Source organism: Bidens hawaiensis, unplaced genomic scaffold (assembly GCF_021521415.1).
Source record: "Bidens hawaiensis isolate Kalapana, Puna unplaced genomic scaffold, B.hawaiensis_p1.1 tig00010465_1, whole genome shotgun sequence".
In the NCBI taxonomy this organism is placed as follows: domain Eukaryota; kingdom Viridiplantae; phylum Streptophyta; class Magnoliopsida; order Asterales; family Asteraceae; genus Bidens; species Bidens hawaiensis.
The window spans coordinates 4,143-18,984 of NW_027491798.1; the positions used below are offsets into that span (position 1 = coordinate 4,143).

At 33.8% G+C, this 14,842-nt stretch overlaps 1 protein-coding gene across 1 annotated transcript; it reads right to left on the reverse strand.

The window, feature by feature from the left end:
• Positions 1 to 13,841: 13,841 nt before the first annotated feature.
• Positions 13,842 to 14,552, reverse strand: LOC143535306 (uncharacterized). The gene has a single exon (XM_077029596.1). It carries the CDS (start codon positions 14,550 to 14,552, stop codon positions 13,842 to 13,844), a length of 711 nt encoding a protein of 236 aa, XP_076885711.1.
• Between the last annotated feature and the right edge of the window lie 290 nt (positions 14,553 to 14,842).

The following is a 14,842-nucleotide window of genomic DNA, read 5'->3' on the forward strand; positions in this document are numbered from 1 at the left end:
TATGAAATATAAAATCTAAAAAATATGAACCACTTATCAAACAGTTAAACCAGTTAGATCTATCCTTTTATTCTTGATATATATATAGTTGCGCACACGTCATGAAGAATGGTTCTCATTACTTCCTATATTCTCTTCTACTTTCAAACTTAGAAAATCGACCGGGACAATACATAAGATTCTTTTTCTTTGGAGTGCAAATTTTGTTTGATAGACAACTTATGCCTCATTTGTTTAAAGATGAGCTGGTTTATCTTTTAAGGATATGCGAATCATGTCGATTAAGATAACTTTCAAACCAATGATTATCTACTTCAATAACCATGGCGTTTGTAAAACAATAAAATTAGTAACTAATTACCAACACATCACAAATGAAACATTTGACCACGACCATGAGTGGGCCTACCCTTTGATACGAGGTTGGTGCGTCCTCTGTGAAAAAAAGAATTTAATAAACTATTATAATGTAAAATCTGACCGACCCATGTGCTCAGTATATAACAACAGTCAACTGAAAAATTTTATGTCTATTATAAGAAATTTTCTGGGTCAACCACCGACCACGATACAATTAATTTCTTCTTCTAAACAGAAGCCTTATAAGTCATAACTTTAAACCGATGTCGCCCATTATTAATATCCTATCGTATTTATCCAAACCACCGAACGTTTTATTCTAATGGAGTGGATTTGGGAAGTCATTTGGCATATATTCTACCTTTTAAAGAATGTATTACGGACGTCAAACTTATATTCGAACATAAATTTTGTAAGCTATAAAGTTGAACATTCAACTTATTGTGATATTATACATTGGATTTCTTATCTAATTTAGAAAAGTTGTGCAATTGATCGACATGACATGTGAATATATACTTCGATTATATAATTTAGAACATATGCCGTAGTTCTTTAAAGAGTTATGATATTATTAAATTTTGTTTACTTTTTAGTTTGTGTTTATCCTATATTATTTAACTATTTAAGAAAACTCAAGTGACCCAACTCATATATATTCAGTTTCAAAACTAGAAACAAGTAGCATATGATTATTCTTTTTCGTTTTAGTTTGATCAATGATGATCCTGAAAGTATAGTGGTAGATAGATCGAGATGGGCAAAAACCCGGTTACGGTCCCAACGTGAAATTGAATCCAGTGAACCCAACCCGCTAGTACGAATCAGTTTGCTGTTTCTCAAAATAATCGCACCCAAACCTAACCCTGGCCCACCAAAACCCGATAAAAACCCTGGAAAAATATGTTAAAACCCAACCATACCCGGGACCGATTCCTACCCGACCCACTCGGTTTTTGACTTTATTAACCATATCCGAAACCGGTTCTATAAAAAACCTGATTTGGCCATCTCTAGTGGCAGTGTTCTCTTTCAATATTCAAATAAAAACATAAAGCACCTTTAGTATTAATGGGTCACAAATAACAAGCATTTAGAAAACATTGAAAAGCATTCTTCATGGAAAAAAACCCCTAATGATGTTTAATTGATACCCACCACTTCATGCATCCTATAACTAGAACGATTACGTCCTTTGAAAGCATGAGCCTTTTATCTTGTAAAAAATTCAGCAATAATAATTTGTAAAACAAATTAAACGCGACATGAAATACTTAATCCTAAGGTACTATTATTTATCGGATGAATTTGAATATCATCGAACGAAGCATGATGAACACTATGATTATAAAAATATGACGTATAGGAAAAACAAAGGTCAAAGATTGAGCCTAATCATATTATAACATAATGATTTTTATATCCATGTTCTTAATAATTATGTGTTTTGATCATGCATAGAGATGTAATGGGTGTTAAGTGTTTTAATCATGTGTATATAAAGTTTTTAGTTTTTGAAACATAGGTCGTTAAAACTTCCAAAATAGTAAGTTGGTAACTGACCATTTAGGTCAACAACCTTTTCAAAATTGTCAATGTGGTGAAAGTGAATATTTACCATTCTTCCAATTTGTGCAAGTGAATATTTACCATTCTTCCAATTTAGTGCAATTAAGCACATTATCTCTTGGCTAATCATGTAAAGAAAATTGGTGATTATCATGATTTGTAAACAAGAAGCAAAGTTCATAGCCTCGCTTTTTTTACATTTATTAGTTTGTTTTGCACTTTGTCCATCTCCATACATCTTATTTGATTTTGATCGAACAATGACCGACATCAATTATTGTTGGCCTTTCAATCCTTAGACGATATGCGATATCTTACTTAAGCTATACCACGTCTATAGTGCGTTGTATATCGGTTTTTTATACCTTTAAAGCTTAATTGTGTTTCGAAAATCATCAATTTTTTATATACTACTCACAGGTCACAACACCTCACCACTTCCTCGGCATGCCTTGGCTACATGCAACAATACGGTCGATGTAACATATTCTTATTCTTTTTCTCGAACACGATAATGGAAAGACTTGTGAAGATTTTGATTGTAATATCCCGACTAGACAAAATATATATATATATTTTTAACAACTATGTACACACTCTCTTAACTCTAGTTTTAAATTATAATTTTTTGACAACCACCAAACTCGAACTCTCAGTCTCTCACTATCTAGCAAAATCTTATCCAATAGTTTTCAGCTTATACATAACTAGATTTCATATGACAAGTGGCATCAATTTCAAATGAAATTAGAGGAAAATGAAATTTTGAGAAGTATTTGAGAAGAAACAAATCGTGATGATTTAGAAATTGTGTTGATTAATCCATTTCATTCCTAGATTAATTACCAACAAGCATCATGACATTGCTGTATTACATAGAAAACAAAGCTATGAGCATGTAGGTGACAAAAGAAAACAAAAGGACTGAAAATAGGAGAAACGGGTCATTGTGTTTGATATATACATATATTCTTTTAGGGAAGAAAATGGAAAAACGATATGTTAAGATCACGTACTTTTAGCCTCCAATTACATAACTAATTTACTTTAAAACTCTCTTTTAAGTTTTATTTCTAATGGTGGAAGTATTCATCAAGGAGCTTTCATTTTCATCAAATAAAATGCTAATATTAAATACTATCATTATAATTTTCATACATGTAGTTTGGTCTTAATAACAACTTTCATTCATTTCATTTTCCCTACATACATTATGGTTTAATTTTTTTTATTTGTATTTTTTTCCAGTAGTCCGATTCACTAACATTGTTAATTGTGTTATGTTAAGTCACATGAAAATGCATTTAAAATGCTACAATCACCATCAAACATCTAAAATTATCCGAAGCGGAATCAAAATCACAAAGATAGGTTCATGGATGGCAATCGTATTTTGTGGCAGAAGGAGAGGAGGAAGATGAAGGACATGAAGAGTTACACGTGGAGAAAGATGAATAGGTTGTAGTTTGTGAGCAAAAACAACAACAAATGTATTCATGTATGAAGCCATAGTTGCGTTGAGGGCTATTGTCTATTTAGGTCTATTTAATGTTAATACAAGGGTGAAGCGTTACTTTATATGATTAGTAAAAATATACTTGGATTTCATCTTCTTCTCCTGATTGCTATATGATCTTACTTCAATTTTAAAGGCTTGTAACATCCCGTTTTCTCGTTTCGGTTAATAAAAGGAACATATGAATTATTATGAGTCGGGCTAGTGTTGGGTTAAATGAATATGGGTTATGGACTTGGGTTATGAAGGAAAGAAGAAAAAGACCATGGGCTTAAGCCGATGATCCATAATTATATAAACCTTAATTACCAAATAATTCATTCATTTACACATATTCCATACACCACCCAAACACACACTTAAGCTCTCTCTCTAGTTTCTCTCTTTTCTCTAGCCGAACCAAAAAGGAAAATCGATCCCGATCCAAGGTAATGTTAGTATGTTATTGTATGAACTCGAACCCGTTAGATTTAGTCACGAAACGACGAGTCGACACCTTTAAACTGTTAAAGTCACAAGATCCGGGTGGAATTGGGTATAAACCGAACATAAGATGAGCTTAGGGGTCACCCTAGCTCAGATATGGATCAAACGTGACGAAAAACGGTGAAAACGGTGGTGAAATAAGCAAGATCTCGCTTTTCCGGCGAGATCCCGGTTTTCCGGCGATGACGGCTTCGGAAAAAAAGAATACGAGGATGTCAGAGAATGTTCTGACATTCTCTGACCTAACCCTAATTCATTAATGGAGAGTTGACGAACTAGAGGTGATTCGTCAAGTGATTCGTTAACGGAAGCTTAATGAACTAGCCTTAGTTTGTATCCAAATTCGTTAAGGAAAAGATAACGAATTAACCCCAATTCATTATAATCATTCGTTAAAAGAAGATAACGAATTAGAAGGTCCAATTCGTTACAAAGGGGTCGTTCGCTATGGAGTTCAATTCGTTTAAGGACCAGTTCGTTATAATAGCCAATTCGTTATAAAGTAACGAATGGGTCATTCGTTATGTGTCACACCCCGACCAAAGGCGGAACATGTCGGGGCGTAACGTATTGATTGGACAATAGCTCAAAAGACACTAATTAAAGTGACAACAATTATTTAATTCATTAATATCAAAACAAGTACACAATTATAATAATCAAAACAATTACATCATAATTATTGTTTTAGATAAATATCCTAAGGAAAAAACTAATATCTTCAGTCTTGATCAATGTAAATTACTTGTACCTGTAGCATGTATAAAAATAGAGTTTGTCAATACGAATGTTGGTGAGAATGCATAAGTTTTAGCTTTTATATATATAGAGAGATAAATCACAATTCAAATGTAAATGATGAGTATTGCAATTCTTATGAAGATGTAAACAACTAAATAGATGTGGACCTGTTCTTATTGATACGAAATCAAAGTACTTGGGTAAGTGTATGATCATACTAGATGAGGATGAGATAACAACCACCAAACATAACGTAAACAATTAAGCACATAGAGCATTATCATAGAGCATGCAATAATCACACATAAACATATTTTGAATTGTGTTTTGAATAGATGTGGGTATAAAATATAAGTGAACTTGAATATGGTATACATGCTACCCCCAAAATATAAAAGATGGAAAAATGGGTATGTTAACTCACCTTAACGAGTGGATTAACGAATATGAGATGGCGATAAAAATTTAGGTAGAAACGGTCGAGCTCCTTAGGATACGTCAACGAGAGCTCCTAGTTGTTTAAAGATAGTATTAATTTAATATAACAAAGTATAAACAAAACTTATAAAGAATGGAATTTGATTGGGTCTTAAGTACAATTGTTATTTAAAATATCATTAGGTTAATTATCCAAATTTGTAGATAATATGAACTAGGGGGTATAAACAGTAAAATAATACGACATGACCTTACGGTTACAAATCGGTTTAAAAGAATTTCAGAGTGTTTTAAGGTTTAAACTATTACTATTAATATTATTATTATTATTATTGTTATTATTATATTTAGATCTTCAAAGTAAGTTGAAAAAGTTAATACGTACATTAATCTTTAAAATGAAAACAATTTGCATTATTAAACGTTATTATTACACATATATAAAAGAAAAGCGACAAGTCTAGTGGTTTGGTATATTATATTTACGTTTATTAAGTGTTAATAATATACATGAAATTGATTAAAAGTCTTTAAAAAAAATAAATAACAAAACCCGGTTTTAGGATGACGGAAAGAATGGCTCAAAGTCTCGATTTATAATATTAAAAAGTTTAATTGTGTAGGGGATAATAATCTTAAAAGGTTTAAAAACCCTTAAATAAAGTTAACAAAAAGAAAAAAATAATAACTAAAAACAGGTTGGGTCGTGTTCGAACCCACGACCCAGCCTTTGTTAATCAAAGGTCCAGCCAACTGTGCCAACATGGCCAGTTGTTAAAAGTTGCAGATCTGCAAAATATAAATGAGGTTTTAAACAGGACATGAACCCTAGATTATTCAATTGGATAATCTGGTCCTTGATTGATCAAACGAGTTTAGGGTTATTGTTTGGTGATAGATTACGATTCATATCATACCTGTTAATCGAATTATAACAGCCGATAAGATGGTGAATTTGCTCGAAAGAGTTGCGGCCAAGGAGAGGTTAATTTGGGTGACGGGATGCAATTGTAAATGGAATTGAGTTTAGGGGAAATGTTGGCGACAAGGAGGAGGTGGTTTCTGCAGATCTAATTGGTTCGTAACGATTGTATTATATAGGATCACGAGTTAGGGTTTGTTCGGGCTTAATAAGGTTAATTGACCAAATTATGGATGAATTAACGCGTGTTTACTAAAATTGGGTGTCGGTTAATAGATTATACGATGCAATATGCCAAATGCCTAAATTAATCGATTATAAACGAGCGGGAATTGGAGGTTTTGAAGGATTTCTGGTGCGTTGGGTCGGGTTTTCGAGTTCGAAAATTGACGAATGTTACATTATGAACCCAGTTCGTTAAGAACCCAGTGACGAACTAGAAGTTTAACAAAATGACAGAGCAGTCCCTGAACTTAGAAAAGTATGATTTAATTACAAAATAGCCCTTGAACTTTATTAATTTATAGAAGATACCTTAAAGGATTGAGAGGTTAACAAATAAAAATATTATCACGAAATCCTAATGGAAAATGTGTTAAAACTGCTAACCCCAGCCAGGGGCTCTGCCCCTTGGACCCCGCTTGGGGCTGCCGCCCCTAGAACCCTGCTGCCAGGGGCGCTGCCCCCGGACCCTCGTTCGTCGAAGGTTATAATTAGACTAGAAACGCGATATGGGTAGTGATAGTTAATTGATACGTGTAATTGTTATACAGTTAGTCGCGCACAGCTAAAGAAGGGAATAACTATTAATGGTGAACGTAACCGCGTTCAGGTGAGTTTCTAGCCCCATTCCTTGTTATGTTTTCGGGGATGTGTGCATACTCGATGTGATTAGTTAATACACTTACCGTAAGTGGTAAGTGTATGCCTTATATGATTTATGAATGAATGCTTGACGCTGCATGAACGATCTTCGGATATTGCATGTACCGTCAAGGGGTAGTTTAACGATATGATTGATATATATATATATATATATATATATATATATATATATATATATATATATATGATGTATAAATGATGTATGGATGTATGAAAGTTATAATTATGAAAGTATAGAAAGGTATGGAAGGTATAGTTAGAAAAGGGAACTGGCCTTAATAATATCGGCGAATGTAGGGAACCGACCCTGATAATATTGGCGAATGTAGGGAACCGACCCTGATAATATTAGCGAGTGCAGGGAACCGACCCTGATAATATTGGCGACTGTAGGGAACCGATCCTAATAATATCGGCGAATGTAGGGAACCGACCCTAATAATATCGACGAAGAATATAGGGCGTAATGCTCTTTAAAACGTATATATATGAATGAAAAGTATTTCGTAAGTATGAAAGAAAGAATGAAAGTACGTACGTATGTAAGTATGTAAGTAAATATGAAGGTATGTACCTTCGGGTGCATATGTAAGTATGTGAATGCATTGTACATCGTCTGATTAACTAGAACTCACTCAGCGTAGCTGACTTTTAGTATGCACGCAGGTTAACAGATTGAGACAGCTGGTTTGAGCAGGACACATGGCAAGATTGAAGAGGCTGACATATGAAGATTTGTCATGATGTTTTGATATTATCATTTATGTTATGTTTTAAAAGACAAGTTACGAATGTTTGTAATGAATGGTTGACTAATATTATTATTCCGCGAAAGTTTTAATTAACTGTGATATTTAGATTTGTGTTTATGAGTAAATCCAACATCCAAAGTAGGGCACCGATAACGGAGCCTTACAAGGCTACCTAGTAGCGTATAAAACACGTTCATTAAAGGTCCAGCCAACTGTGCCAACATGGCCAGTTGTTAAAAGTTGCAGATCTGCAAAATATAAATGAGGTTTTAAACAGGACATGAACCCTAGATTATTCAATTGGATAATCTGGTCCCTGATTGATCAAACGAGTTTAGGGTTATTGTTTGGTGATAGATTACGATTCATATCATACCTGTTAATCGAATTATAACAGCCGATAAGATGGTGAATTTGCTCGAAAGAGTTGCGGCCAAGGAGAGGTTAATTTGGGTGACGGGATGCAATTGTAAATGGAATTGAGTTTAGGGGAAATGTTGGCGACAAGGAGGAGGTGGTTTCTGCAGATCTAATTGGTTCGTAACGATTGTATTATATAGGATCACGAGTTAGGGTTTGTTCGGGCTTAATAAGGTTAATTGACCAAATTATGGATGAATTAACGCGTGTTTACTAAAATTGGGTGTCGGTTAATAGATTATACGATGCAATATGCCAAATGCCTAAATTAATCGATTATAAACGAGCGGGAATTGGAGGTTTTGAAGGATTTCTGGTGCGCTGGGTCGGGTTTTCGAGTTCGAAAATTGACGAATGTTACATTATGAACCCAGTTCGTTAAGAACCCAGTGACGAACTAGAAGTTTAACAAAATGACAGAACAGTCCCTGAACTTAGAAAAGTATGATTTAATTACAAAATAGCCCTTGAACTTTATTAATTTATAGAAGATACCTTAAAGGATTGAGAGGTTAACAAATAAAAATATTATCACGAAATCCTAATGGAAAATGTGTTAAGACTGCTAACCCCAGCCAGGGGCTCTGCCCCTTGGACCCCGCTTGGGGCTGCCGCCCCTAAAACCCTGCTGCCAGGGGCGCTGCCCCCGGACCCTCGTTCGTCGAAGGTTATAATTAGACTAGAAACGCGATATGGGTAGTGATAGTTAATTGATACGTGTAATTGTTATACAGTTAGTCGCGCACAGCTAAATAAGGGAATAACTATTAATGGTGAACGTAACCGCGTTCAGGTGAGTTTCTAGCCCCATTCCTTGTTATGTTTTCGGGGATCTGTGCATACTCGATGTGATTAGTTAATACACTTACCGTAAGTGGTAAGTGTATGCCTTATATGATTTATGAATGAATGCTTGACGCTGCATGAACGATCTTCGGATATTGCATGTACCGTCAAGGGGTAGTTTAACGATATGATTGATATATATATATATATATATATATATATATATATATATATATGATGTATAAATGATGTATGGATGTATGAAAGTTATAATTATGAAAGTATAGAAAGGTATGGAAGGTATAGTTAGAAAAGGGAACTGGCCTTAATAATATCGGCGAATGTAGGGAACGGACCCTGATAATATTGGCGAATGTAGGGAACCGACCCTGATAATATTGGCGAGTGCAAGGAACCGACCCTGATAATATTGGCGACTGTAGGGAACCGACCCTAATAATATCGGCGAATGTAGGGAACCGACCCTAATAATATCGACGAAGAATATAGGGCGTAATGCTCTTTAAAACGTATATATATGAATGAAAAGTATTTCGTAAGTATGAAAGAAAGAATGAAAGTACGTACGTATGTAAGTTTGTAAGTAAATATGAAGGTATGTACCTTCGGGTGCATATGTAAGTATGTGAATGCATTGTACATCGTCTGATTAACTAGAACTCACTCAGCGTAGCTGACTTTTAGTATGCACGCAGGTTAACAGATTGAGACAGCTGGTTTGAGCAGGACACATGGCAAGATTGAAGAGGCTGACATATGAAGATTTGTCATGATGTTTTGATATTATCATTTATGTTATGTTTTAAAAGACAAGTTACGAATGTTTGTAATGAATGGTTGACTAATATTATTATTCCGCGAAAGTTTTAATTAACTCTTATATTTAGATTTGTGTTTATGAGTAAATCCAACGTCCAAAGTAGGGCACAGATAACGGAGCCTTACAAGGCTACCTAGTAGCGTATAAAACACGTTCATTAAATTTCAAATGCAAATAATTGCTTAAAGCGAATTGTATGCCACAGAATCATTTCCATAACAAACGTCATGACAATAAATTCACCTCTAAAGGGTGAACATTTTATGCGTCTATAGTGCATGGTTTTAAAAGTTGTGAGGCGCTCCAAACTTGGTTGACCTGAGAGTTGAGAGTACTTTGACATCGTAAATTATAAAGAAATTATTTTTTAAGAAATGACATACATTTCAAATATCATAAATTTAATAATATTTATAACAGAATATATACATGAATATCAATATAAATAACAAAGATACAAATTTGAGTACTAAAGTATTCTAAAAATTGAAAAACATTAATTAAATAAATGTTATTCATTATTTTAATATTATAAACATACAATTTATGTTTTATTTTTTAAAATTAAAATCGACTCGAGTTGACCAAGTAAATCTAATTCTGGCTGATCAGGTTGATCAACTTTGATCGATTACGAGTGACTAAACGGAGTTAAAGAAACTCGCATTGACACCATACCAAGTGATTACTCGACGAGTACTCGGGCTTCTAAACCTAATTTTACGAAACTCTAGACATACATGCCATCAAGTTGTGTGATATAACATTCAAATTTTGTTTGAATTAGAGATGCTCTCATCATATTTGACATTGTACCGACCTCTTAGCGAATTGTAACAACCGTTGTTCTTTTGGTGTATGTCCTAACCAAAAAAAAATATTGTTAATGACTGAACTAATGAAAATGCAACCAAACTGTAGGCTTTCTAGTTATCTTTCTTGTTGTGCTAATGTGTTAACCATATCTTATGTGAGTAGGAACATATGCTCTTGATGGTAACATGTCATATAACTTTGTAACAAGATTTGACATTTGATATGACATGGTAACCAACTTCAAGGGTCGAGATTTACCATCTGTCGATCATCATAAAAAATTCGGATGTAATTTAAAGATGCTCATTTTTTTTTAATTTTTTTTTTGTTACAAACTCAAAATAGGTACTTAACAAATCCAAATTAGAACAAATTAAACGACAATGCTATCCATTTTCAGTTTGATCTCTAATTTTTAATGATTATTTAATATTGATAGAGATTGACATACCCTGTAGCAAATAAATAAACAGTGACGAATTAAAATGATGTGTATGTCGAATTCAAAACATATATAGGGGTGTTTGGATGAGCTTTTAAATTTGATAATTTGTTGATTTTCTTTTTAAAAAGGAAAAACCACTTTTGAAAAGCTCCAATTTGAAGCTTTTGGAGGAGTTTTACCAACATCTTTTGCTTTTCAATAAGCAAATAAGCAAGTTTTAGAAGCTCACTCAAACATCCCCTTAGTTTATTTTTTTTACATCAGAAAGCTGAGGAACCAAAATCTCTCCATCCTGACATCTTATACCTAATATCACATGTAGCATTAGTACCGAATAGAATATATTGTGGAATAAACATAGAGCAACTTAGAAAATCAAGATATGGAAGGCATTTATGCAAAATGAAGAAGTGTAATCGATTAGGTTTGTAGTGGTTTAAAGTGTAACTGTGAACAAGCTCCTTTAGGCATATTCTTGTAAATCATGTCCATCCATCGCCATCATATGGACATGTTCACCACTTGTTTCAAGAATTTAGAACACATTCGTCTTGTTTCACACTTTCACTTTTACCATCCATTTCTCCTACAAGTGAGAATAGGTTGACGCAGTTAGGCAATAGGCAATGAACCAAAACTCGGTTTTTAGGTTTTTGCAACGGAATGATTTTGTTGTAATTTTTTTTCCTGTTATGAGGTATCACATGTAATACAATTGAGTCAATTCAACCAGTTATATATTTTGTTTGTTTTGTAGTTTTTCAAAATGGGTCGGGGCATCCAACTCGGGATATGTGAGCTCACTAGGGTTATTCTAGCTCACCCCTCCTCTCTCCTGAGTATCACTTCGGCCGTTGCGCGTTGATCATGCGAGTTCATTAACTCGCTTGTGGTGTGGGGGTTGTGACCGCTGTAAAATGGTGTTACTAACGTTTTGTATACATTTTCAAACTAAATATCCATTTTTTTATATAAATACCCATATAAACTTCCGAAAAAATACATTACTTTCTTTCTTTCTTTCTCTATCATTTTTCTCTCTGTTTTAATCATGAATTCAAACAACCCGATGAATTGAAAGCAACAATGTTAACCATCGTATACTAAACTAGAGACGCAACTATTGACACCTGAGGATAAAGGTGTGTTGTCGATGGTGTGGATGGAGACCACCACTACTAAAACAAATGTGAACTTTTGGTTAAGCGTTAGTGAAAATATTCATACATGCATGGGTTAGGGAATTTACGGTAACGTTAGCCCAACTATTGGCAAAATGGAGGGTGATCCGCCATAAATGTTCAAGGTTTAACACGCTCTACCAACATGCTATGAGGGACCGATGTGATGAGTGGACCGTAGAAGAAATTCACAAATGTTAATTGTTGGTTAAGTGTAAGGCAATTTGTCTAAACATCTAGTAACTCTGGTTATTGTTTTATAATAAAAATATTTAAATAATAGTTGTTATTTTTTTATATTATTAATACTATATATGTATTTTAAAATTTTAAAAAATATCTAACACGTTCTTTTTAAAATATATTATATCGTCTATAAAAATATATCAAATCTAAAAGTTGAGTTTCAACAACAATTAAGACTTGGTTATTTTAGTTTCATATACCTTTAATTTAACCCAACGGTCCAAACCACACAACTCAATTATAAAAAAAATGCCTTTAACTAATGTCAGGTGAGGCAACATGCAATCATGCATCATTCTCCAACCCTTTTCGGAGGTAAATGCTAGACAAAATGTCCCTTTAATCCATACTTCTAATGGAGGTGTTTCTGAAAAAATATTCATGTGCAAATGTAATTATTAAATGTCCTATTAATCTGTGTTTCTAAAAAATATTCATGTCCAAATGTAATTATGAAAAAAATTTACAGCATTAAAGAAAAACATAAAAGAATTAGCATAAACGATTTCATTTTGGTTAACAAAATTTCCAGTTTCTTTATGTTTTGCAGTCAAAGTTGGTAAATGTTTAGGTAAAGATGCATCTCGGATTTATATATTTTGGTTGTGTCAAAAAGGAAAAATTCACAAATTAAATATCTATTTTACTTTGTTAAAGTCATATTTTTTCTATTTTACCGGCCGGTCAAGTCACAAAAATATCCATCAAAAACAGTCTACCAATCCGGATTCTAAGCATCACCTGACTGGATTCATACTTAATTAAATTTCAAATGCATCCAATGTTGTTAACCTATATTATGTAAATATTGTGACTAACTAATAATAATTTAACATAGTCATAAGGTTTATATATGTTTATAACAAATTCACCTCCTATCAAGACAAAAAAAAACCTTGGCCTGCCAAAGACGGTCCCCATCCTTAGATGAGAATAAGTCCATGATTTTGAAGACACAAATATAGTTTTCGATTGGTAATTGGGTGCATGGCGTGAATTAAGGGGTCCTCCTGCATTGCATGCATATATATGCTTTTACAAACGACTTGACATCTCTCATCCTACATTTTGTCTCACATCTGTAAACAGTAAATAAGTTGCATAATTGTATTATTTAATACAAACACAATAGACTATATATGATTACTTATATAAATATAACCTTGACACATGTGACATGTGAGAGACAACAAAACAAAGGATCCATGCATAAACGAGCTAGAAAAGACTATACGATACGAAGTTCAAAGCTCCAAAGCAAAATAGGAATCCATGCCTTCTCGAAAATACAAAAAACAAAATTTACCAAAAGTAACTTTTTTTTTTTCCAAAATTTGAAATCTTGATAATATCATGAATAATCCATCCGTACGTAATACTAAAACGGTAAAAGTAAAACCACTGCACTGTACATTATTCATTCATTCATTCATTCATTCAGTTATGAGTAACAATTGCAAGTCTTTCCTCGTGACGAAACTTAATCTGCCTAGCAATAAACCCTTCAACCCTCCTCTTAAACTCCTCATTACTCAATTCATCAACCACCACCTTCTCCGTCACCGGATAATCCTCAACAACTCTCCGTCCGACCTCCGTCTCGGATCGCTTCAGCTTGCCGTAACCTTTATCCATCAGGTTCTCGGATTTACTTCTCAGGTACACTTTCACATCAACATCTGGATCCAATTTAACTTTAATTTCATGATTTTCATCTGTCGGTTTACTGATTACTTCAGATATAATTCGCTTATCCTGATAAACAATTTCCTCCGGTTCAATAACCGGACGAACCGCAACGTTATTATTCTCACTTTCTTCGTAAAAATCAGTTCCGGTAATGTCAATTTCACTAATTTCACTACTATTATCGGTAATTTGACCGGATTTGAGTACGAGTGTGAGTACAATCAAATTACCGATTAGGAAAATGAATAGAGGACTAACGATGACGGATATAAGCTGCCGTAAGTAATCGGAAACTACTCCGATTACTGACGGCAAGCGAGTTGTGATCCACGAGAACAGGATCACAGCTAAAAGAAGCTCAATTATCCGAAACAGCTCAGCGATTTTTCTAAACCGTTGATATCGAAGCATCGCGTTCGCCTTTTCGGCCTTCATATCGTGGATATCGAATACATCCATCTCCGGTGTTAATTGCTTGTAATTGAAATATCCGGTGACGGAGAGTTAGTTACCGGCAACGGTGATTGAGTAACAGAAAAGTGAAATGTTAGCGGGTATTTATAGACGGGTAAATGAGAGTGTGGGGCCCATGAGTGCTTTAAAAAGGTGGGAAATAATAAAACCGGAATATATTCAAATAAAATGTTGTTTTCTTTAATTTTGGAAAAGTGGTTTTTTTTATGTGATACATTTTGTTACTTGCAAATGATATGAGGAAATGGATTGTAGCTTGATAATTGAAAGAGTTT